The 26,263-nt window shown below is 38.6% G+C and overlaps 1 protein-coding gene across 1 annotated transcript; it reads left to right on the forward strand.

Annotated features, from left to right (window-relative positions):
* The first annotated feature begins 21,821 nt into the window (after positions 1-21,821).
* Positions 21,822-25,385, forward strand: RGS1 (regulator of G protein signaling 1). Its single transcript, XM_027713368.2, has 5 exons — positions 21,822-22,002; positions 22,387-22,470; positions 23,100-23,161; positions 23,704-23,867; positions 24,562-25,385. The coding sequence occupies exons 1-5, from the start codon at positions 21,902-21,904 to the stop codon at positions 24,745-24,747; spliced, it is 597 nt and encodes a 198-aa protein (XP_027569169.1). The 5' UTR covers positions 21,822-21,901; the 3' UTR covers positions 24,748-25,385.
* The last annotated feature ends 878 nt before the right edge of the window (positions 25,386-26,263 follow it).

Genomic DNA, 26,263 nt, shown 5'->3' on the forward strand with positions numbered 1-26,263 from the left:
TTCCAAACTCCCATGCATACTCTATAAGGCAATGTTGACTGTAACCTGTCAAATAATCTTTGCAAATATCCATCATTTATGGTAGCTATAAGCCCATGCCTCAATGCTATACTAAATAAGTCATAACTCATGATAAAGAGAAGCAGTAGATAATCTTCCCTTTGGAAGATATATCGAGCTAATTAAAGGAAGGTTTCTTAAACAGCTGCTTTAACCTCAACACACTAAGCACCCATTTATCAATCTATGCTGTGTACTTGTAACAGTCCACGTCACATGTCCTCTTCTCGAGAAAGAAGATCAATTCAGAAAGTATTTAAACATTTGCTCACCTCCCAGCTGGCGAGGAGAAAGTCAAGTCCTCACTGTGAAGAAGTCTGAGGAAGAGAGGGAACAGTTTGAGAAAACACAGCATGACTGTCTAAGGAGAACAGCAACAAAATCAAGTGCAACAGGAATAGATAGTTTTTCTGAAATAGTTTTGGATATCAGTTTAGATTTATATAAGATAGGTAAAAACTCCATTTCCTTCAGCAGCACTCCCACAGTCACAGGACTAGTGATAAGAGCACAGTGAAAGAGTTGTTGATATGTTGATATTCACTTGTATACACAGAACTGGAATTGAAAACTATGATGGCTCAGTGAGAGTCTTCAAACTCTGATACAGTCCTTCTATACTTCCTTGTGATTTTTTTATCAGTTATTTTCATGCTACAGAATGAGCTGAATACTGTCCCAGTGGGCTGGATAAGGAAGCTGTAAACCACCATACATTAGCCATCTGCACAATGGGGCAGTAAGGTGGCAAAGACACAGAGCTGGAGGAGGCTTTCGTCAGATGCACCTGTAATAGTTAACATTTTTGCTCTTAACTTATTTGTACCTCCTTCCACAGCTTCGTATGAAGAATCCTTTCAAGTTCAGATCCTGCAATCAATATACAAATGAATAGACTGAAAAGAAAATATCTCTGTATGTCAAGGGGTTAAACCTGGCCAGAATTTTTCAACAAAAACTAGGAGGCAACTCCCTGATTTCCTAAAAAAATAAAAAGGTATATTTCAAAAGGACCATCATGAAACTCTCAGGACCAGGTGGGAGGGGCAAGAAAAAAAAAAATCTCTTTTCCTCATGACTGCAGTATTTCCTTCCTCATTTGAAGGTAACCAGTGACTCACAACCTGTTGGGATGTATGGAAGTGCAACAGAGCACAGAACAGCTGTCTCAAGTCTCCCTCAGTCCAGATGCTGCTTATCTTGTGACTGAGGGGTGTCTGTCTGACTGATGTGGGTTCTTCTGTAGTAGCAGTAGCTTCAGTTCTGGTTTTGTTTTGTTTTTTTTCTTTAAGCCAGACCATTTGTCTCCAAATTTCCACTCCTCCCTCTTGCCTTTTTTCTTGATTTAGAGTGTATTGGTTTTTGAGGTCCTAATGATGTGATCCCCTGTCTGTCTCTACCCACAGAGACTGAATGTTACTCAGCATGGGGGTAGACATCATGACCTTGTGTGCTTTTTTAGGTTTGTCTGACTTTTGGGAGGGTGATCGATATAGCACTCTGGCCCACATTTGAGCCACTCCATCTATATATAGATGTATACATGTGACATTTCCACAACTGTAGGTTTTAAAAAAAAAAACAGAAGGAAGGTGATGACTTGCATGGAAAGTTTCTGCCAACATGCCCAGCTATTAATGCATGCCTGAGTCAGCCTGCTGTGTTCTCCCCTCCTTGCCACTTCTGAATTGCCCATCCTGACCAAGTCTGGTACACAATCCCCTTTGCTGCTCAAAGACATCTTCTTAGTCTGAAAGTAAAACTCCAGCTATGGGTTTTGCAACTGCACTTTTTTAACAAGCTATTGTGAGAAGACTGGAACCGGTGAAACCTGTTTTCTCTATGGAAACTTGTGTCTTCTATTCTTAGTATCAAAAAGTCTCACCCTGCTGTCACCCACCACTTCACCCTTACATAAGGTTCCATTTCTTACACCCACATTTCACATCTTCTCCCACTGCCTGCAGACCTCTGGCAGAGCCACAGCACATGGTTTGGAGACACACTTGGGCCTCAATGACCCGTCACTCAAGCACAGGCACCAAAATAAAACAAACACAAACTTTACCAAGGTTTGATGGGATAAAAAGAACAGTAAGTTTGCAGAAAATTGGGCTCAGACAAGGTTCTGTACACCCTGTTTCAAAAAATTAAAGTTTACATTATTTACCAGCAGGGGACAGCAAGGCTTTATACATATAGAGAGATAGATCTGCCCTTCTGCTCTGAGAGAAGAGATGGTTCAGTGTTTAGATAACATTGGGCAAAGGCATCCAAAAAGAAAGTCAAGAGTGCACATAAATGTGCTACAGAAGCAAAGATCTCTTGAGAAATGACTGAGCTGTACACTTGCACAACTATTACACCATTTGGATACTGAAAGTCTCAGTTCTTAAACCTGGTTGCCTTTAAGCACTGTGCTCAAATTCAGCCAGAATTGTAGTATAATAATAGTAAAAACCTGGAGTATGGATCACAAGGCTCAATCTTAGATTAGAAATGCAATACCCTATTTTATTTAACCAAAATATCCAGGGAGAGATTTTTTTTTTTAATAAAGATATTTAGTGCTATTTTACATGCTGAATGGGTTCCTACTTGCCCTTAGTTGCTATTTCAGAAGGTTTGAGGTCTGCAGGTTCAATGTCATAACTGACAGCCCTATACCTTCAATATTTTTTACCTGCAGGGACAGTATACACTATATTTAGGCAGCTGTCTCACACTCTGGTTCTTTGGATGGGGAAGAAGTTTCAAATACAGTCATGTCTGATCATAGCTGTCCTTTTCCATGACTTCATATTCCACAAGATTTGATGATACTTTACCACCAAGGAATGACAACATTTATATGGTCCCCCATCACAGACTAACAAAAACCTTCACTATGTACTTTTAAAAATCAGGATAAAGGTTTTCTTCTTTGAGGGACCAGTGAAAATCAAGAATTCTTCTTTTCAGCCCTGGTAAATGAGAAAAAGAGTCCTTTTCAAAACATTATCAATAAGACATTTTTACTTTGTTAAAAGTGTTTTCCAACAATATTTACTACCCTATAAAATTCTCAAAATACTGGAAAATGAATTGGACCATCTCCAAATAGCTATCAGCATATGAATGTGCCAGAGATAGTTAACATACAGTCTCATTTGAAAAGAGTCCCGCAGAATTAAAAAAGGAAATATATTCCTGCTCTTTATGTACAAAATTGCATTCTTCCTAATACAGGAACTGTTCACACATCACCCATAGTGAGTGGGTCCTAGACCAACAGACCGTACCCCAAAAATATATATTTAAAATATATATTCTATACACATAAATGTGTATTTTCTGCATTCCAAATGTGATAGGCAGCTCATTTTGTATTTTGATTATTCACACAGAAAGGTATTAATATCCTTGCATATAAAGTGGGACATAAATACCATCCCCTATGTTATTTTGATTTCCATGTGTTAAAACTATCATTTCCAAATTTAAAGGGCTTATAAAAAGAGCCAGAATTGGGGCCCAGCAACCTCCTTGCTAGTAAAGCAGCAAAGAAATTAGATCTATTTAATTTGTCATGGAACAGATCAACAAATAATGTCATCATAACCCATAACAGAAATTGAAATACAAAAGCAAGACCAGTTCAAACTAGAACGAGACACTTGTTAAGGACAAGACCATGTCAAGACGTATTAGACCAGTAATAGACTCCAAATCCAAACTAAATAGCATTCTAAAGAATGTTTTACTTGCATGCAATTCTAAAGCTTTTATTTTGCAGCATGTCAAACTAGGTCATCAAGGTCTTTTAGGGGTTTAAAAAGCTCTGAATCTATGCAAGTATTTTTCAGCCCTTTAGAATCTTCTCATTACTTCTGTGATCTGACATTTAGAATCTCTGTAGAGACTACTACAAACCTCATAAACCTCATAACTCCTCACATGGACTTCAGAATCAGCGGAATCAGTTGTTGGTTTATTGCTACTCATGAGGTACATTAAATTGTAGGATTGTGCCTGTTATCTATTTTTCCACCAGTAAATCCTTCTTCATGTAAGCTGAGTGTGCTAACATTAATCAAATAACACTCAAAAAGAGAGAACACAGAACACCCTGGTTGTTGGACATTTATTCTATGATATACACTGGTTGCTATTAACAGCTAGAAACAGTCTTAAACTTCTGGCAGTTGTACTGTTTCATTGTCAACAGGATTCACAGGAACATGAAAATCATACCAGTGATTAATGACCTTGGTTAAGGAGCATTGCTAGAGCTACATTTTTGCAGATCCCAGTGAAGTCAGTTGAAGGTCTGAGGGCTGAACAACTACAGGAACAGAACCAAATCATATTACCAAGGGATCTTATTTCTTAGAGACTTTATCTTTCCCTTATTGTCTGAAGTGAGAAGATAAACTATGGGTTTACTATAAAAGTACCCAAGGATGACCAGATTATGGTGCATTTAATATGGAAGGGAATGCACAGAAACACATCTAAGTTTTATAAATTCACTACAAAGGGAGTCATAGTTCTATTAACCAGGACAGTCTTGTCCCCACTGTGTCTAATCAAAAACCAAACCACAAAACCCACACAAATCTTCAATAATGGCTGACATGCTCTTTAAGCCTTTATGTAGTCTCATACAAGGCAAAAGTTCAGGAACTTAATAGCATCTGTAGACATATTCATAAGACTAAAATCCATACCAGTTTAGTGTGCTGATCATCTTTTCTCTTTCCTTATCCATTAGTGTTGCCTTTGGCAAGTCTGTACATAGGAAATGCTTTAAACCCTTCCTTCGGCAGTGCAGAGCTTTTGGACACAGCAAACATTAGAGAGATGGAAAGAAGAGAAATTCCAGGGCCTTTGTGACTTGGTGAATATGTATATTTTAACCTTTCAATACTTCTGTGAGGAGGGAGACAGAAGAAACTTAGGAGGGAGGCACTAACTTTCAAGTCCGTGAAAGTGGACATGATGCTGCCATGTCAGTTCATTTAGTGTATCTTATTTCTTTTTTCTTGAAATCACTGATTTGTATGGACCCTCCAAATGTATTTGTCAGTCTAAAATCTTTCTCTTTATAGCCTTGTATAAATATTCCCCAAAACATGTCCCTTTTTCCAGAAAAAAGTGTAGATTGACATAGATAGGACTCTGTAGATGGAAGGTTTGATGGGACACTAGCAAACATTTGTTTAATTTTGTGATGGGAATATAATCCCTTTCAGCCTTTGTACTTGGATTTTCTTTGGTTTTTTTCATGAACTATATTTCATTTTCCAAAACATTTTTCTCACATTGAAATGGTATTAGGGGGACTTTATGAATTTTTTTGCAAATTTCAGTTGGTACTTGGAAAAAAAAGAAAATTACATCTTTTGTAGTTATGTTAAATGGTGTGAACATGTGCTGCCACTTTATTCACTTAAAGGGAAGGGGTTTATAAGTATTGATGTCAAATAAATAAGTACACTTATTTATTTGATTTATTCGATTAAACAAACAAACTGTTTTAGTAAGTAAATGCTGATTTAGTCACAAGAGGAGACAATGCGTAAGACAAGGTTTGGGTCTGTCTGTCTGTCAGGAGCGTGTGGTTATGTGGGACGCACGTCGTGAACGCAGTTTTTCAGCCTCCTTGTCCCCCATTTCCTTTTTCCTGTTTGGTCTCCCCTGTGCAGGGCTCTGGGTGGAAGTCGTCTGCTTCCGCTTTTGAAGGACTGACTAATCAGTTGGGACTCTTACTCATTTCACTCGATATTTGTAATCTCATGGTGAGATTTACAAAAAAAAAAAGCTGTGTGGGCAGAAGACCTCCAGGACCTCTCTGATACTCTATTTTGATGATGGGACATTTTAGTAGCGTGGAGGAAGTATAGTCTCCCCACAGTCACCTCTTTAAGTAAAGCAGTTGAGGGTGTAAATAAGGAAAGCAGCAGATGTAGTCATATTATGTGTATCTAAAAGCTGTAGAAAAGGAAAGGAGAAAGGGGAAAAAATGTACTTTACTGTTTTTTGATTATCTAAGGAGCAATAAAGCAAAAAGAGAAAACACATTTTAAAAGATGTTCCCCAAAAGCAAAGTAAACGAGGCCATTGTTAACTGTGATGCAGGGCCAGTCTGAAGCTGCCAAATATCTAAGTGCTTCGGTATTGTTCAAACTCTGAGCAAACCACTTAGAAAAATCCAGTCAAAATCAGACCAAGTACCTTAGACAACTTCATAAAACTTATCGATTCACTTCAGATCCACATCACGTTGAATTCACAGCCTTTTTAGTTCATAGTCTTTCCTGTCCCAGGCTGGACATATATAATCTGAACAAAACTCCCCTGTAAACACCAGCTCTTACCTCAGGGGCTGTGTGAAATTCAGAAACCCAAACATTCTGATAATAAAACTCAAAATTAATCTTTGCTTACATGAAGCTATGCCAAGGTTCATTTTACTTTTTCTCCTTAGTAAGTTTTTTGTTGGATCTAGGTTGTTCTACCTGCAGCACATCTGCTAAATCCCTACAAATCCTTTCTTCTGGCTTCTGTTCTCGCCACTTAGCCCGCACATAGTGACATATTGTCATCTGACACCCCTTCATGAGCCACCTGATCTTCATTCATCACTTGAGGAGACCACAGGGCTTCCACAGCTCCTAGGCCATACTTGCCAATGCCGCCTAGACTTTTCAGACACAGCACCATATTTCACATGGGAGTAGATACCCATGCCTGGGTGATTGTTAAGAACCCGGAAAGAATAAGTTTTGCTCTAACTCACACAGGAAATCCATGGCAGACCCAGTTTACTGAAGCGTCATTCCATAACTACGTGACCCCTGCTATTGCTGCAATGAAACTTGTTTAAACTGATCACCCCTTTTTGGTGGTGAGAAACGCCTTCATTTTATATATGCTTTAGCACCAAACAACCCACACTTTATCTTCCAACCACAGCAATATGACTTCTTAGCTATTTTTGTACCCAACATTCAATCTATTTCCTTCTCCTGTTCTATCATGTTCTGTTCTCTGTCGTGTACTGTTCTCACTGCTGTATCAGTAAATACTGCTGATGTGTGACCAACACACATATTAGGAATTCATTGAAACACCAAGTTGCATATCTGCCAACCTCATATTCTAGCATCATACATTCAAGTGTGCTCTCCAGCAGTGAAACTGTATCTAGTTGATTTATTGAAATTTTATCTGTAGAACAATAGTTATGAGCCAAATAAAACCAGACAAAAGGTATTTGAAATCAAAATATACAAGTTTGAATTCCTGTAATTGTTTTGAGGTGGCAAGCTGGTCTGCTTTCCTCTCTCATATCTGCACAAGGTCATGTTCTCACCAATTCCAAATGTCTTCAATCTGCTTTGGTATTTAGGCAGGTGCACAGCTACATCCACTGAACTAATAGGAGACTGAGCTCAACAGGTTTCAGAGTACTACTGACTGGTGTCTTCTGTAAATAAAAGGAGAAACAGCTGGAACATCACAAAACTCTGTGACAGAGCCAAAAAAAAAAAAGGGGCAGAAGTATTAAGGAGGAATAAAATTCACATGTTAGAGAGCACATTACCAGATTGAGAAGGCTATTCCATGCTAAAAAGAGCTAAGATTAAAACCTCATCTTATAATGGGCAAATAACATCCTTCAACACTTCAGCTCAAATCTGGAACTAGACAAAGTCAAACATCACATGATGATGTTTCACAAAGGTTGACATGCATCTATGTGTAAGTTTCTATAAGTAGGTACGTGTAATTTTCATTTATTTTTGTTAATGTTAAAATAATTTTTAGAGGGTCAATGACATTGATGGCTATGCAAAGCATTCAACAAAATCTCTTTGTTGAGATGAGATCTGAGATAATATTGCAGCCTCACATCTGACAACAGGACCCACAAAGCCAAGCCAATTTGATACTACCAATCTTATACAACCTACAACCCTGTTTCCGCAGCACTTTTGGATAATTGTTTCTTCACAAAACTTCAAAGAGATTACAGTTTAGGGAGAGGATCAATCAAAAAGCACCTGGGTTTAGCATTTGCAGGTCCAAAGCCCAAAGAATACAGCATCATCTAGCATTTTGGGGGGTTTTTGTTTGTTTTGGGTTTTTCTTAAACCTGCATCAGTGATGCTAGGAGTGACCCAGGTTACATGTCAACAGTTGTTCCAGGAACTCATAACTACCTTTTTGCATTGCAAATGCAGACTGGTATACACTGGGACTTAAGATCAATATGCTTCAGAACATAGTGTTCAGCACAAAATTCTTTGCTATGATGTCATTAATTTTTATTATTATTACAAATTCCGGGAAATAAACAAAAGAAAGAAATTTCTTCTCTTTTTGTATCATGTAAAATATACATCTATATAAATAGTAAACAACTAACCAGAACCCTATGTTAAACAAATTACATGATTTTCTATGCCTATCCAGCACTCACTGTCCCTCTGTCAGCTCCGTAGTGCTGAAACTAACTCCTGTTATTCCCAGACTTTGAGGACCCAGGATTACCAGCACCATGGAATGGAGAAGGAAATCACAAGAGGTTTGTACACCCACCTCTACCTATATAAGTGTGCAAACAGCAATAGCTACCATCATGCCTGTTAGTACTGGATCAAAGACTCTGTCCCAGGTTTTATGACAATGGAGCCAAACTGAACAAATTTGCATCTCCTCTGACAGATGCTGCAACTTCCTTGTGCCCATGCTTTGAGCTAGAACAAAGTGACAGTATCAGTGTAGCAAGGAGTTTAAAAAAAAGTGTATCATATCTGCACTCACACTGGCTTCTGAAATTCTTTACTGTCTACAAGTACTCAGTGAACTTGTCTGTAAAGTATAAAAGCTCATTAATGTAGCAGGTCACAGAGCGTGCCTTTTGGCCTTTTCTCTGCAATGTAGCTTCCAAATACTTTCCCCTTCTACTCAAGGACAAACATGGTATTATTTGGTGTTCCTTGTGAGGTTGCCTACGTGGCCTACCCTTGACAAATGGGTAACACGTTAAAATAAGAATGCGTACGTGGTCTTTACTCAAAAATTATCTTGCTTAACAGAAAAACAATCTCCATCAGCCAGGCTCAACAGTGACTAGGGAATTACAAGGCCATTGATTGAGCTGGATTTTTAGTAATGAAACAGAAAATTTATCTCAAATTATATTGAGACAGTTTTCTCATTTATATAGGTACAATTCAGTGCAATTCATTGTTTTAATTAGAATTTTGTAATTAAACACACCAAAGAACTCCAATTTTGTCTCCTAAGAATGATAAATAAACTTCCCAGTGCTACTCTAGCAGTATCACAGATTTCTTAGAGCCCATGTCCCAGTGACTTCCTTTTATCTGCTTCTGAAATAAGATGAGTGTTTTTCACTGTCGGGGTGAGCTCACAACAATCACTTTATTGTAATTATAGAGCATCCTACAGTTCTGCTGATGCTGCATAAAACTTCCTCATCTGCCTCTGCAACAAAAATATTCTGCAATAAGCTAGTTCTCAGCAGGGATCCCACCAAAGGCAGTCAGACTCAATTACATAGAAGGAAGAAGAGAAGAGGAATGTCATACTGCTATGCAGGTGCTTTGCGTGTGTGACAGACTGTCAAGTTTATTCCAAAGAATCGTGGTATTGCGTTTGTTCTAAACCTCGGGTGTGCCCTCCCTCCCACATCTGGTTGGCCATTGTAACAGTGAAAAGGAATAAGTTACCTTTGAAAAGGGCTGATAAACACTGCACAGACAGCGGAAAACCACTCATTCTGAAGTGGTTTCCCTTTGCCAGCCCCCGGGGATAGCAACTGCAGATGCACTGGTGGCCACAGGTGCTCCAGTTGTTTCTGAGACCACGCACAAGAGGAAAGCCTTAAAGCTTTGGCTTGAATTCTAGAACAAACAGATTTATGCAGGCTGGGTTTTCTGTATCGCTCCTGGAGCCAGTGTACGCTAACAAGAGATCTAACTACCATCCTCAAAAGACTGGGAAGATTAAAACTGAATCTTTTTTTTTCTGAAACCTCACTTCACATATCCTTGGCAAATTTTGTATTTGGGACAGTACTGAGCTTTCATTGTTATTTTCATGGAAAGCTTTGTGAACATGAAGTTTCAAGCTAAACTCTGCTATCAAGTTTAGGGAGAAAATGAATATAACAGCTTCTTCCTCATCTCACTGAAGTCTATTGCCTTGAAAAAAGTACAGGGTTGGGGCTCATTCCACAGCACAGTGGCAGGTTCTATGGGAGAAGTGCCCTCTCACTCTTTTATTCCTTTATTTTTTCCATCTTACCAGCTCCTTTGTTTCAGTTTCCTCTCAGTGTTACCTCACCCACAGCCCTTCTGCACCCTGCAATCTTCTCGACATCCACATGCAGCATTGCCAGATAGAGAGGCTGAATGGTCTCTAGCACTGACAGAGATGCTTCGTAGAAAGAAGAGAATGAAAAGCAAAAGCTGATGAACATAAGGGGAAAAGAATCCAGATAAACTACAGGTCCAGTGTGATACATAAAAATATACTTTTTAGGCAATTATATTATTTGCTTCTTTGTCTTGACATCAGCCCTCCATTTCTGGAAAATGCAAGCAGCATATTGCAAGTATTGAAAAACTGGACAAGAAATCTCTGAAGAGATTCACTGAAGTTGTAAGTGTTCTTCCTTCTTTTATGAATACAAGGTATAACACAAGTTGGGCAAAAAGGAACCAGGTATTAGTATGAGCCAATGAGAGCAAGAAAGTAAAATTCCCAGAAATTACATTTGCAGAAATAGCAGAATAGTCTGTTCTTCACGTGAGCCTATCAACTGATAGATCAGGTAAACAGAAACCTCATTCAATCATAAACCGTGAGTGTCGCAAAATATATATTCCATGTGCTGCAATGTTTTGAGGTCTGTGTTAGTTTCTCAGGTTCAAAGATCGTATTTTTCCAATTGTTTTGCTCTGTGACTGGAAACCACATGGAGCCTCGGGCTCTGTAACACCGCAGCTCCCTAATATTTGGAACGTTCCATAGCAACCCACAGTGAGATTAAACCAGATGACAAGTGAAAGTGGTGCTGGTTATTCAATGAACGTAAGAGGAATCAGAAAGAGGTTGGCTTGTAAAATACAAATCTTGCTACAACAGCAGACGAAACGAGTTAAAAAAAGAGAACAATATGCAAACAGTGTTCTGAGCTTCAAATGACGCAAATTAATGTTGTTAGGTCTCTCTTTTATTGTGACCTGACTTTAGAGGGTTATTTGCATGAACCATGAGAATACAGAAAGGATCTATTAAATATTCATCAAGGTTCACTGTAGCTTTGTGTTTAGTAGATTCTACTTATACCATCCTTGATGGCCAAAGTTAGAATGGCCATGTCATACAGAATGTCATTTTACACATTTTCCCCCTCCCCAGCAGTAATAAGCCTTCCTGATGTTGTCATTTTCCAATCAGCAATATTTGTTTATGTGAGGGGGAAGCTGCCACATGCAAGATCCTAAGCAAAATATAACCAAACAAAGTCAGGACAACGGGAAAAGTCTTCCCATGGGAGATAGTCCAGTTATTCATAACCAATTACTACATGAAAAATAAGTGGCATGACATGCCAATTCACTAGAGGAGAAGAACCATAAAGCAGGTAATGTCCTGCCATTTCCTATTGCTAGGAATTTCTCCCGTTGCAGGTAATGTCCTGCCATTTCCTATTGCTAGGAATTTCTCCCGTTGGTAGGAGAAATTTTATAATTAATCTTTCACTGCGTGTCTGAGTCCTGGTCCAAGTGAAGTCCTATTTATTATTCAGCTCAGAAGTTAGCTTTCTTGTTTCCTGAGTTGTTGCCTTTACTCATTCTGGTTACAGATCCCAACCTTTACATTAAAAAGGTCTGGGACTTCTCTACAGTCTTAAGTGAGCAAAAAAACTCACAGAAAATTTGAGTTTCATCCTTCTGAATAACAGCAATGAGGAAGTGAGAGCTAAAAAGAAAGAAAGAGCTTCCAAGCTGAGGGAAGTGTCTCTTACCATTACAATTAAGGGTGAAGTTTGGCAGAGATCACTCCAGCTCTGCTGATTTTCATTCAAACTGCATCATTACCTGACTTGATTTCTTCATTAAGAGTAAAAAGCTGGGGGGGAGCTATTCTGCAGTTTCCAGAAAAACAAATACAGAAAGCATTAGCATTTCAAGGACATTAACACACAAAAAAAGAGAATGTAATAACCAAAAACCCAAGTCGCCTTCCTTTTCCTTCACTTACTGTGGCTATTCCTACATTAAGTGAGTTCACAGTAAAACTGAAGGGTGTAATCAGATTCTAAGCAAATCTAAGAGAATTACCCCCATGCTTCTATATAGAATAATACTTGTTTTATATTTTATTTTCTAACACCAACAGGTTTTGTGCAATGTTTGTCACTGACATGATGTGTTCCAATACATTGCTTGAGTGTTAAATATGACAAGGTTTAAATGAAAACCAAGAACAAACTGTATTTGAGAGGAAACTTGGCAACTTGGCAACTTGGAAGTTGCAAAGCTGCTTTTAAGTAACATTATTAATAAAACACATGCAAGCATCTACGAATATTTCCTAAGAGGTGTGTATTAATCAGATCTGCTGCAAACATTCTGATGTTATGTATCACGTATGGAAAGAGAGGAGCCATTCTATTATCTCTAATATCCATTTAAATGTAATAATGTAAAGTTATATATACACATACGTACCCACATGTGTTTTTACAAGTATCTCACACTCTTAAGAAAGAAAAATATATTTAAAAGTCTCTTTTGCTTCCTTTTAGCACTTGCCTAGGCAGTGCCAACCAATAGAACAGCTATCTTTATAAAGGATTGTTATCCCGTGGTTTCTAAGCCCCATGTCTCAGGCTGAGGTTAGAAGAACTTTTATATCAAGTTTTGATGACTGTTTCAGAGTAACTCAGAGCAGCACAAAAAAGCTCAGCAGTTAAGAGCAAAACTATTATTGTCGTGAAACTCAGCGGGTTCCGTTTCCTGCTGCTCATATGAAACCTTCCCTCCAGATTTGGTTATCTTGGTTTGCACACTGAATTTTCATGTGTTCAAATTCATTTCAAAATCAAAGGGAAGTGGCCCCATGTGTCAGAACTCACCTAGTTTACAGTACTGACATGTACAGCACACAGGCCATGGGGAATTCAGACCTGGCAACACGTAGCCCACGCTGCAGGAAGAGCAGTTTTAATGGTCTGTGGAGGTCACAGAAACAAGGCTGAAATAATTAGTTTTCACCACGGGTGAGGAACTGGTGTGACATGGTAGTCACTTTGTGTTTTGAGAATGACACGTATTAGGAAAATCCATTCTGAGGATATGACAAATCCTCTTTTGAATAAAGATTCTAATCAGTACTCCTGTCTGTAGGCTTCCAGGTAGATAATTAACGAGGAACTGAGCAGTGGTTCTGAATGACAAAGGCTCATCTATGGCCTATGTCCTGTAACTTAGATGTGAATTAAAGAGTCATTTCCCACACATGTTAGGGATGAGAGAGAATTGTAGGGATCCAAAGAAGCACACATTTATTTTAGTAAAACCCTAGGCATATACATAAACTCTGTTCTCAACTCTGCAAGGAGAAGGTATGTGAAGGATTAGGCTGTTCTTAATCAAACCCATGCACCAAAGGCTTTGTTAAGCTTTCAGACTGGCATCCTGGGTGATGCATGTTTGAAAACAGGAGCCAAGCACAGGCACCAGTAATATGGGTGGGTACATTCAGGAATATTTGTCTTGTCAAACATAAACCCACTTGTTTCTTAGAAATAACTGTCTTTAACTAAATATTATATGATCAAAGAGCAGTTCAGTTTTCTAAGAACTACAGTAGTCTTGCATTGTAATAATGTGTTTGCCCACATTCTTCTCAGGAATTATATGCCAACTGCTGGTAGCTGAATTTCCTCAAATGCACAGAGGTGCCAGCAGTTCAAAAGTAGCAGCCAGTCTAGTACAGGCATTTAATGGAATCCTAAAATGGTTTGGGTTGGAAGAAACCTTTAAAGGTCATCCAGTCCCACTCCCTGTAATAAGCAGGGACACCTTCAATCAGATCAGGCTGCTCAGAGCCCTGTCTGGCTTGACCCTGAATGTTCCTAGGTATCCACCACCTCTCTGGGCAAGATGTCCCCGTGTTTCAGGATATGTCAGGTGCAAGTCATATGGAAGGGAGGGAGGGAGGATGGGGTTGGTCCCTGTGGTATAGCATAAAACAGCAAATACAATAAATGAGAGCAAATTCAAGTCTTTCTGTTGCAAACATTCTGATTCCTGAGAAGTCAAAGTAGACAGCAGGTGAGATTCAAAGTAAGTGACAGGAAATACAACTAAACTCTCTTCCTTTCCTGGTTCATCACAAGAAGAGCTGGTTCTAAGAGAACATCACAGAAAACACGTTGCTTTTAAATCTCCATAGATTTAAATTGAGACTACATTGCTACCTCCAATTTTCCCATTTCTTGAAGTAACTTTCTGCTACTTCTCCTATATACTAGGCAAGGATTTTCAGAGGGAGATGGAAGAAATGGTAATTTGAATTATGCACTTCCAGTATGTAGTTCTTATTAAAAAAGTCAAGTTGGAAACATGTAATAATTTCTACAATCACCATTCTTTCCTAAGTAGGACTCTCCTAACTGAATTACACTTCTATAGTCAGGACATTATTCATTAGTTATACATAGAATCTCAGAATAAATCAGATTGGGAAGGAACTGAGTAGGTCTCTACTCCAACACCCTGTTGCTTAGAAATTTATCCAGTCTGCTGTGGAAAATCTTCAAGGATGGAGATGACCCAGATCTGCAGGCAGCCTGCTCTGCTGCCCTTAAGGGGGAAGAAGGTTTTCTGTATAACCAAAAACTGTTCTTGTGCAAATCCGCACCCATTGTGTCTCATCCTCCTACCACACAGCATTGTGAGAGCCTGGTTTCACCTCCTTGATAAGCCCTCCAACAACATCTCTACACCCCTGGACAACGTTTCTAAATTCCTTCTTTTTAACATGTCCATTCTTCAGCTCCCTGTACGCTGTTTTTTTTAAATCTGAGCTCCATCGTGAGTTCCCTGCTCAGCCAAGATAGTCTCCTGATACATCTGGTTGTTTTTCTGAGTGTCAGGACAGATTCTCCTTGTGTCTGGAGTGGTCTCCAGTAATAAGGCAATCTTTGGATGAACCCATCCCTGTGAGGATTTTTTGGGGTTTTTTTTGGTTTTTTTGGTCAAAGCAAGAGCCATATTTGGGCCAGGACTGATGTGATAATTCAGCCAGAAAATTTATAACACCAAGCATGAAATAGACACTTAAAACTATTTGTAATCCTACAGAGAAGTCTTTATGAACATAATCCCACTTAAAGCTTCAGGAATACTTTTCCTGTTTAAAAGTTTTTAAAAACATTTTAAAAATGGAAACCATGAGTTTTAGCTTGCTGCGTTGAATCAAACCTTTTGTTACTTTAATACTGAAGGATACAGAATTTTAACTTCTATTAAAACAGTAAGAGAGAAAAAGCACCTAATCTTTCACTGTTAAGATTCAGATGAAACTGAAGCCTGTCAAGTTCAAAAGCTACAGCTGCACTCTGCTCACGCCACATTTCCACGCTGACAGCGATAACTCAGCGAACTCTGCTTCACACCCCAGTGCCTCAGGTCCTGTTCTCACTCTATTTTGCTTAATAAAACATGAGAAACAGCATGCTGGGTCAGTGCAGTGTGTGAGTGCATAAAAATGTGAGGAGATAATCAGAAATGTGTGCGTTTCCCAGATGGTGCATGATGAACACTTCCTGCGCTACCAAACAGCAGATACAGGAAGCATCACCATCAGCATCAGCACCCAAAAGTCACTGTACTGCAGTTTTTTCTCCCCCTCCCCCCTTTTTTTTGTCAATCCATGTGTCACTCAGTCTGGCTGAGAACCAGAAGTCCTTTGATTTTACAGAAATCAAACAGTTAATTTTTTTCAGATGCAAAGCCTCAGAGAGAAAAGGATCTGATTTCTGATAAACTGTACAAGCTTATTACACTGTAATTAAGAAATGGTCACCAAAAAAAATGGAGAGTTACTGGATATGCATATCAGTGAAATGTGCTTCAGCATCATGAGAAAAATATACATCTAATGCCTTGCACTGACTCTATCCTATAATCACACGACTGTTAATGCTAAAAACACTTATAATAAAATATTGTTAGTATTTTTCTGTAAAGCTGAGTCATGAAAGTTTGAAAAGATGCCATAGAGAAAATAGTAACCATAATAACAACTTATATTCCACAGTGTTTTAAATTCGAAGGCTTACAGTAGCTAATGGTCACTTACAACAGCCAGAGAGGTGAGTGACATGACTGAAGTCACAAAAGGTGGAAGCACAGTGCCCATGGAAACATTTAGAGGTTTAGACAGATAAAGGAAAGACCTGTTGCCATCTCTTTACAGAGCCAGTAGGCATACCAGAATGGATGTAGAGACTGGACTGTATTTTAATCTCCATATGATTCATAAAACCAGGGAAAACATCACTTGAGTGCTCTCCACAGTGATTTCAAGAGCTCCTGACAGGTCTCTCCTTCGCTGCCATGGTCTAAAAAAACCCCCCAAAACTCCACAAGGTTCCCTCAGAAGCTAGGGGAACCCCTAAAAGAAAAAAAAAAATCCCCTAAAAGTATCCTGCAGATACTTCAGAGACAGACAGGGCAATTTTGGGTAGAACTGGCAGTTTGCAGGAATGTTTCTGTCAAGTTATTTTATGTTGAGGAAGTGAAAGAGCTAAAACAGATTGCAGGAAAGCTCTGGTTACTTGTCCTCCAGAGTCAGGTCTCCCACACAACAAACACCACAAGACTTTCCTCAAGTGGTAGATCATTGCCCAAGGTTTAGTTTGTGGCATTCCTTGACCTAGGTTGGCATCAGCCTTCACTTGTTTTTCAAATATAGAAGTCCTCTTGTATTTTGAGAAGTACAATGCCATTCAATCCCAGTTAGGCCTCAATGGTTCCAAAATTAAAACTATCATTGAATTAATTAGGAACAACAGCTAACATTGGGAACATCTGAACTTTCAAACAAAAGCAATAGTCCTCAAAGAAACCAATTCTCAGTCAAATCATTCCAACACCAAAAATGAGACCACTAAAACCAGTAGCAAGATTTTTATCTTAATGGCTTCAGTATTTCATTCGAGCAAACTTTTGCTTGTAGCAGAAATTAGATATAAAAATAAATCATAATGGATACCACGACTGTTATGGACTGACTATATGCTATTAGAGAAAATCCTAATGTTCCAACATATCATCCCTGCACCTCAAAAGAACCCACCTTTTTTTTTTTTTTTAATGAGCACTGTTTCCTCCCACATAAAAACTAGTTTCTATTTCCTTTAAGTGCCTTTTTTTTTTCTTTTTTGGTAGAGAGATGGTTTATCAGCAGTTGACTTCTTTAGGTCACATAAAAGACAGCAGCATTTCAAAGAAATCACTTGTTTTCGTAGTTGGTACTCAGCTATGTGATGGGCAGGTGGATATTCTGCAGTGGGGCAGCACTGTCTAGCTGGGCACTCAACCTCAGCAGATGTGGTCAGGCTTAACTCCAGAGAACTCTGTGATAAACAGCAAGAGTGCAGTGAAGCTAAAAATTGTCAAGAGTGACCAAAAAGAAACATAAAAGCAGAAGTCAGAAGGAGAAGCTTGAAGTCATTTACACCAGCAAATGGGACTTAAGAGTTCACAGAACGTTTTATCCTTTCGCTGTAACCAAACTTGTCCAGTAACCATGGAAATTCTCATATTTTCTCTCTTACACTCTACCAACCGGTCACCAAAAACAACAGAAAACAATGCATGGAAACAGGTTGGATATTAGCAAATATTTGCAAGTGTTTTCTGTGCACATTAAGTTGGATTAATTACTTATCACAAACCTACAAGAGATCTGGAAATCAGCAGAAATCAGTTGATGAAGGCAACCTGTGCTACTGTTGCTGCAAAAAGTGCTCCTCTGTCCCTTTATTGGACAGAGTTAAACGAGGCAATGGGGTCAAACCCTAGGACAAAAAGAATTCTGTATCAAATGATGGGATTATTCTAATAAGCCCTACAATTGTAAGGCTTAAAATATCCTTTTTGCAATTTCCTGTAATAACACAGAAGAAGACTGATTATTAAGTAAGGAAGTATTTCAAGCAGCAATTAGCCATCATGCTCTGCATGAAATAGAGGAAAGTGTTATATGGGTAGATTAAGACAGTGGGAGATGAAAAAGACAGGTCTATTACCAACCATCTCCTGAGGAAATTGAAAGAAACCCAGGAAATTAGGAGGACAGAAATTATGCAAAAGCTTTCCACAGGCTCTGGACATAACTATGATACCTCAGGGAATCATGTTAAGCCCCACCAGAACCTGGACTACACTTCTGTCTACAGGAAACAAAGATAGTGCCCCTGAATATGGATGTATGCCTATGGTTTGAAAGTATTATATTTTCTAAGTCAAGTTAAAAATCAGTAGCCCTTTTGACACTGCAAATGTCAAGTCAGATATTCAGAGCAATAAAATGGTGCAAGCTGTAGGTAATCAACCTCTAGTCCATCCATGGGATCTAGTCCAACTCTTGTGCAAAGCAGAATCCCCTACAATAACCAAACACATAGTTAGCAAAGCACTTTTAACTTTGGACATTCCATGCAGGGGTTTTCCTGGTTTTCTGTGGTCTGCAGACTTTCTGTGGAAGTATAAGGTTACCCAAGTAATGAGAAAAGTTAGTGTCAGCCCTATGAATCTTGCAGTTGCTCTTTGCCTTCTCACTGTAATTGTATATTTACCTAAGTCTTGTAGACAATTTTTCCCATTTTTGAAATTGGGAAACTTGCACTGGACTCAACAAGTAATGTTTTAAAGACAAGTAGGCTTGCATAGAGTGAATCAAAGTCTGTGAAACATGCCATTGAGGAAAAAAAAAAAAGGATGTCTTGAATATCAGAGTTGCTCAGAGGAAGAAAGTATTTATCCACAGTGGAGGAAAAAAAGTGAATAATAATCACACTTCCACGTTGAGATGTCTGCTACTAAATGCAATAAGCTTTGATTTTGCAGAGTTTGAGCACTGCTTACAGTAAGAGATGAGAATATTGTTGTTTTACATTGCCTTTACACTTCTTATGGCCTAAGCTAAGAAGTTTATGAGCCAAACTTCTTTCCTAGGTACACACTGTTCATCCCTTCTCCAAATCAGATACTCGTAACTCCCAGTCTTCTTTCTGCATTTCCCAGTCTTAAACGAATCTTTACACAAGTAGACAAAGAGACCTGGCATAGAGTGAACCAGAGAGGCAGCTCTGATTTTCTTTGCACAGGAATAAAGAGCAGCAGTAGTAGTGCAGGGAATGGGGTTTACTGGTTTGGAAGACAGGAGAGGACTCTCCCATGTATTAAGAGCATTGCTAATTGAGGATGTGAGAACAACAGAACATAAGAACATCAGCTGATGGCAGGTGGTCTGCTTGTTAACCACTACTTTTTCTTCCTTCACAGTATAGTACCCCACCTATTCCTACTTCACTTTTGACTGTCTTTATTAGCACCAGGATCCTAAAGACAAAGGTTATCACTTCCCCTAGAGTCCAGTGGTATAAGTGACACTGTTATGTAATATTAATAAATCTGATCTCCTCTATAAAAAATAAAGTATCTGGAAAACAATTCAAATATTGTGTGACAATGGCATTATCTTGATGTAAATTACAAGAATATTATTCTTTCTTTACTCAAGAGAATATTTATCGCAAGAACGTGAAGTACAAAGACCACATGATAATCCCTTTTTAGAGGAAGGTCTGATGCAACACCTGTTATATGCATTGATATATTTAACAAATCCCAAAAGTAAAGATAGTAATTTCATTTTAAATGGAGAACAGACATTCCTTGTCTTGCAAACGAACTGTCAACAGTCTTGCATTGAGAGTAGCTATAAACAAACGAACCATCCTATTCTTCAAGGAATCTACTCTATCTAATCCCTCTTAGACTCACAGAACGTCTTTGGTGGCTTGTTTATACCGGTTTGTAATTGTAAGTTCAAGACATTGCCCTGCTTCTAGCCTCAGGCTACAAAGTACCGGGAGATACACGATAGGAAATAGTGATTTCGGTTTTCTCCCCCCTCGATGTGACTTTTGTCTGTCGCCTTTTACCCTTTTATTGCACCTTTGTGAGATGAGTTTGGATGCAGCATCTCTAAAACCCTCCCAGCAATTCACTAAGGACGGCTACTAACTGAGGAAACACAATGAGGTGCTGAGGGGGCTGAATGTCAAAGCCCAGCACGCTGGGTACGAAAACACACACAGTATTGATAACATCTCTTTCTTCCTTTTTAGCCTTATTCAGGGCGGCTAAGAGCAGTTGGTAAATATCTCTGCTGCACAAAGGTCAGTGTTTACCTGATAGCACGGAGATAAATATTTCCTGCAGTACGACCTATGCAGACGCATTTGTGTCACTAAACACTGAGGATCGGGAGCCTCCTGCGGTTAAAACCACCCTGATGCAGATGGTGTGTCCTTGCGCGCACAGCTGTCTGCAGACAGCTTTTGGTCTCCCAGTCCTTTGCATCACACCTCACTAGGAAGTTGTAGATGTGTGAGCAGTTACCACGATCATATGCAGCCCTGCTCGCATCAGTCATGAGCTATTTATAAGTAATCAAAGTCGTACGTGTTATTTAGTACAACAAAATCTTCAAAATGTCACAGAAAAACAAAACAAAACAAAACCACCAATACAAAAAAAAAAACCCAACAAGCAATCAAGCAGAAATTGGGATGCCCAGGGACCAGATCAAGTACTTCAACATCTAAATCATCATCCCAGACAGAGAGTTACAATTAATTCTTCATCTTGTTTTATATCCATGGTTTCCTCTTTGCAATGGAACTTAAGTATGCACAAAAAACGCACACCTCCCTCAAACCTGCTGTAATATTCACACTGTGGTTACAACAGCAGCTCTTTAACTTAATATTTATATGTGCCAAGTCACTTAAAATTATGGAGGTGTTCCTGAAATATGGTAGTGTGCTTCTAAATAATCTGACTTGGTAAAATTACACCAAATTAAATAAGTTCTTGCTGCTTCAAAACCCTTTCCTATGAAAATCACTTCTAAATATTTTCACAGCACATGTCTAAACAAACCAGATGCCTCTGTCCAATATAGTGTTCTAGTTTGAAACGTAATTGGTGACTTGTATATAGCTTGTTGCATATGGAATTTTAATACTGGAGTATCTTAAAGTACTTTTTTCTAGTATTCTACTAAACCCACCTAATTAATTGAAAATTTCAGGTCATGGGCATGTAACAGGTGAATTTTATGAAGAAAAAGACTGCAGTATTTGCAGCTCATTTGATAAAAGCAAGAAATATTACTGATTTGCAAGTACCAATCAGAAAGGGACAAGGATTCAAAGTTCTAGAGGGGATTCTTTTTTTTTTTTTGGGTAACAGACACACACAGTGTCATCCGGTTTAACTTCGACCACAAGACACCGCTGTCTGTTTTCTTTCTCAAAAGACTCACGTCACTGTGCACTGAAAAAAGGGAACTTCCAGTTTGTGGTGAGGATACATGATAAACAGATCTGTTCACACCAGCTAGAAGGTCTGCCTGCGTCAATAAAAGGCAGCAGCAGAGGCAGGGAGCTGACATTTGGTGCTTGGAGGATTATCACTGCAAAAGTCGCTTCACACTGAAGTTAAGTAAAATGCCAGGATTTTTTTTTTCTCACAACATGACTGAATTAAATGGAAGAGAAGACTGCAAGCTTGCAGAAGGCAAAATCCATAAAAAGAAGCAAAAGTCTTTGTAAGTATATACAACTCGTACAAACTTTAATGTATTAGAAGTGAAAATAGCACTCTGCTAATCTTGGAGATTAAGAATTAGCACTGTGTTTCAGGCTAGATGACTGCAAAAGCCTGCTCAAAGCCCAGGACTGCAGCAACATTAAAAAAGGCATGAGCTGAGGCATATCAATTAATTGATTGCTTTAAGTAATCAGAAGTAGATTTGGATACAGGGGGGGCCTCTTAGTCTTTTCAAAAAAATTGCTTGGGTACGTAGCTTCCCAGACTTCAGTCATAGGATGGACCTGTCTGTCTCTGTTTAAAAGTCTGAAGAAAATTTAAGTGGAATTTAAATGCAACTGTAATTTTAATGGATTACAAAAATGTCTGTTCATTGTTTCAGTGGTGCAGATCTCAAAAACTATTTGAAGTGCATGGTACCACATATTGAATCTGGGATCAAGACTTCCAACACTAGAAATGTCATGTAAGTACTGAGATAAAACAAGTTATAAAATATAACTATAGCCAGTTTACAATGTAATAAACTACTTCATTTCTAAACTAGTAGAACAACAAATATTATAATAATGCCTAGAATTTCCAAACTGCAAGAGAGGTGAACATTAGTAAATAGAAACTATTCATGGAGTTAGAGATGTTTTCTTAGTGATTTGATGTATTTGCATAAAATAGTGAGGGAGAAGACAACTCAGTTAAATCCATTTTCATCAGAAGGACATTGGTATCTATTCTCTAAAGATTTACAAGAAACAGTGCTTCACACTTAAGTGAAGAGCAGGAGGTATTACCATTCTTGCAGAAATTTGGAAATAGAAGTACAGGTACAAAATTACTTTATTGCAATTACAGTAGAAGCTTATCTTCCTGGGAACTGAATTCAGGACAACATCATAGTTGCACATTTTTCCATCTCTGATTATTTTCCTGAAAATAGGCTGTCTCCAGGGTCTCAAATTATGAGAAAACCATAAGTTTAGTAAATACCTGGTATACATATTCCTAGAATATAATAATAAAATTTATCTCCTTCAGATGTGCAAAAAAACCCCCATGACTTCTTGCTTAAAGTTCTTCTTTCTCTTGTCATCTTAGGCTTTCTACAGAGGAAGTTATTCAGTGGTCACAGTCTTTGGAAAAGCTCTTGGCCAGCCAAAGTAAGTCTATTACTTCAATATGACTCTGAGGACAAACTTTTGTCCAACCTCACCAAATAGGCAAAGCTGTAGCATTATATAAACACTGCCAGAGAATGGCCAGCTGCATTCCAGTTTTTTACAGCTCTCACCATGGCCACAAGTACAGCTTTGTTTCCAAGTTGATTTTTTTCTTCTTTCCATTTCCAGTACAGCAAATAACCCCCAAATAGCTCATTTCAGTGCTTTTAGTTCAGTCTTCTATCCTTGGATAATACATTAGTGTAACTTGGAATTTTCTTTCCACTTGTACCATAAGACAGTCTGTTCAGGAAGGACTAGAACCCACTGATATAATATGGTACTCAGGGTCTAGATCTAAAAACACTGAACATAACTATGAAGACTCCCACCAGCCTTAATATTAGACTATCTGTAGTATGGTGAAGAAGGGAAGAACAGTGTATTTTGGCAAGATGTTATATCAGCTTTCAATACAACTCCTGCTCTTTACTTTATCCTTTCTGGTCAATAAGTGAAGATGTATTTGTGTCTGGCTTTAGGTGGTCAAGGTGTCTTTCGGGAGTTCCTGAAGTCAGAGTTCAGCGAGGAAAACATCGAGTTCTGGTTGGCTTGTGAGGATTACAAGAAAACCAAGTCTGATGAGTTACATGGCAAAGCAGAGAGGATTTATGAGGAGTTTGTTCAGTCAGATGCTATTAAACAGGTATGTACAGAGTCAGTCAGTGCAGTCTTACATTACAAGGATTCTGGACAGTGAGAAAATAAAAGTGTAGCTTCACTGACGTACTCACACATTCACTCAGTTACAGAAGAGGAAGAGATAGACACATGTTTTCATGACCATACTTGCATCATTGCTGTCTTCAGCCATAAGATTATCAGATCTCACAAACAGAGTCACAGAATACAGGCCAGTACTTGGCAACACCAATAGCAGAGCTCAGCAAAGGCCTCAGCAGCTTAGCACATGATGCTTCTTGCTGAGTCAGCCCAGTTTGAATTACTGATGGTGTCTGTAGATCCCTAGAGTTTGCTAGCAGAAGCACCATGGGTAATTTCTTGTCTTTTAAAATATGTGGACCTTCTAGAAAATTGAAAGTTCTGTATGTTGGTCATATTTCAAACTGGAGACGATCAACACAAGATTTCTCTCTTTAACTGGAGGCTGTTCCTCCAAGTAGTCCATTGTTGAGCTGTATTACTTCTGACTCCATAAGAAACTGCACTTCTATAATGAACAGCAATTTCAGTGCCTAACTGGAATATAAGTACCTAAATTCCCTCACTTTGCAGTTCTGACATTGAACCATCACACTGAGTTTTAAGGCTGAAAACATTAGATATAGAAAGAGAGTACATTTTTAAGTTTTCAATGGCATTTGGTTTTTCCTTTCCAGATCAATATTGACTATCAGATGAGAGAAGCAACAGCCAAAAAGGCTCAAGACCCAACTCACACAAGTTTTGATGAAGCCCAGAAAACAGTGTACACCCTTATGGAAAGGGATTCATATCCCAGATTTTTAAAATCCAAAACCTACCTGAACCTTTTGAACCAGCTGCAACCCAACACTTCAAAATAAAGTGTTTGAGGCAGTGAAGAGCCAGGTAAACTCTATGTAGAGTATCCTGACAAGATCCTTCAGGGTGGTTGGATCTTGGCAAGGCAAATCCCTGCCTTGGGAGGAAGAGTACGAGGGAGATGCAAAAAGCTCCACAGCCAAGACAATGCAGGATAAAAACTGGCAAGGCTGTCACAAGGGTGAGAGCAGCACAGGGAGAAAATCCTCTCCTCCCATACACCATGGAGTCAAGACAGGATATGGATACTATTTGTTGTTTGAACTACACTATGAACATTGAAACAAATCTTAGATCCCAAAGAACTGCTGATTATTAGGAAGTGCAAGACTATCAAGCTGAGTAATGGGAAAAGATTATCAAGTTCAGAAGAAAAACAAGGATGACTGACAATTTTGTGCATAACAAGAAAACATTCAGACAAGACTGATAGCTTTCATAAAAATCTGTGAAGTGTTAATAAGTGTGAGTGTGAGCTCCACGATGCTATTGTGCTATGTAAATATATTATAAATTGACATGTGTTAAAATTTATATGTTTTAAATTATATAAGAATTATATAAGCTGTACTTTTAATAAGTTTGTACTCAACAGACAGGTATGTAGCATCTTTGCTGTTTAATTTATTGCAAAATAATAAGCAACTCTTCAATGAAATCTACTTAAAAATAAAGTTTTATTGTCATTTTGTATCTTATTTTAAGTGATCTTTCAACCATAATTACTGAAGTATTGAAACATGATCCCCTTCCATCCCACTGGGCCACTACTCATCCTGGTATCCAAATATTAATTTTGCCACCAGGACTTGTCTCTTTTTATCCATTTTACACAACCACAACCTTAGTTTTCTGGAGTGGGTGATCCTGACTGACACAGATCCATCCTCACAACCCCCAAGAAAGAACAAACAAACAAAAAAGAGGAGCAGGTCTGAACTTCCTCCCTGTTTTTCATACTGCCCCAGCTACCAGCACTTCAAACAAAGCTCAAATACAGAAATTGTTTAACCACTGAACTCACAGTTCAATCCCCTTTTGACACTAATGATGTGTTGAGCACACAGATCACCCATGGTTGCTTATGCAGAGAGGCAGCAATCAGTGAGGTTCACCAGCAGTCCCATTGCTTGTGATGCCACCTTGGCAAGATCCAGACTGTACCTCACAATACCAATACTAGCATCAAAGATCACGTGATTTCACTGCAAATGTTGAGTAGCCTGTACCACAGTGGGTAGTGATGAGAACTAAAGTAAAAGAAGAAAAGTTGTGTGATTATGCTTGAACTGTGTAACTATGAACATGAGTACCACCAAAACTAAAGTGTTTGAGATCTTGTGACATTAGAGTTTACAATGAAAAATAAATCAAAGAGTGCCCTGGTCTTAATGAGTTACCATCATGAGATACTGGTATCACATGGGTGGCAATACAAGATTTTCTCACATTTTCCATTTTTCCAAAATAACATGAGCTTAGTCAGGCCCACTCTGTTATTCCTCACCAAATGGAGAA

The sequence above is a fragment of the Pipra filicauda genome, unplaced genomic scaffold, assembly GCF_003945595.2.
Source record: "Pipra filicauda isolate LSUMZ 115617 unplaced genomic scaffold, ASM394559v2 scaffold76_size2844353_pilon, whole genome shotgun sequence".
Classification (NCBI taxonomy): Eukaryota; Metazoa; Chordata; class Aves; order Passeriformes; family Pipridae; genus Pipra; species Pipra filicauda.

Bases quoted from the DNA above. Each gene is read 5' to 3' on its own strand.
- RGS1 (XM_027713368.2), top strand. From the start codon at position 21,902: ATGCCAGGATTTTTTTTTTCTCACAACATGACTGAATTAAATGGAAGA. The intron at 22,003-22,386 runs GTAAGTATATAC...TCATTGTTTCAG, and splicing joins AAAAAGAAGCAAAAGTCTTT to TGGTGCAGATCTCAAAAACT. The intron at 22,471-23,099 runs GTAAGTACTGAG...TTGTCATCTTAG, and splicing joins TCCAACACTAGAAATGTCAT to GCTTTCTACAGAGGAAGTTA.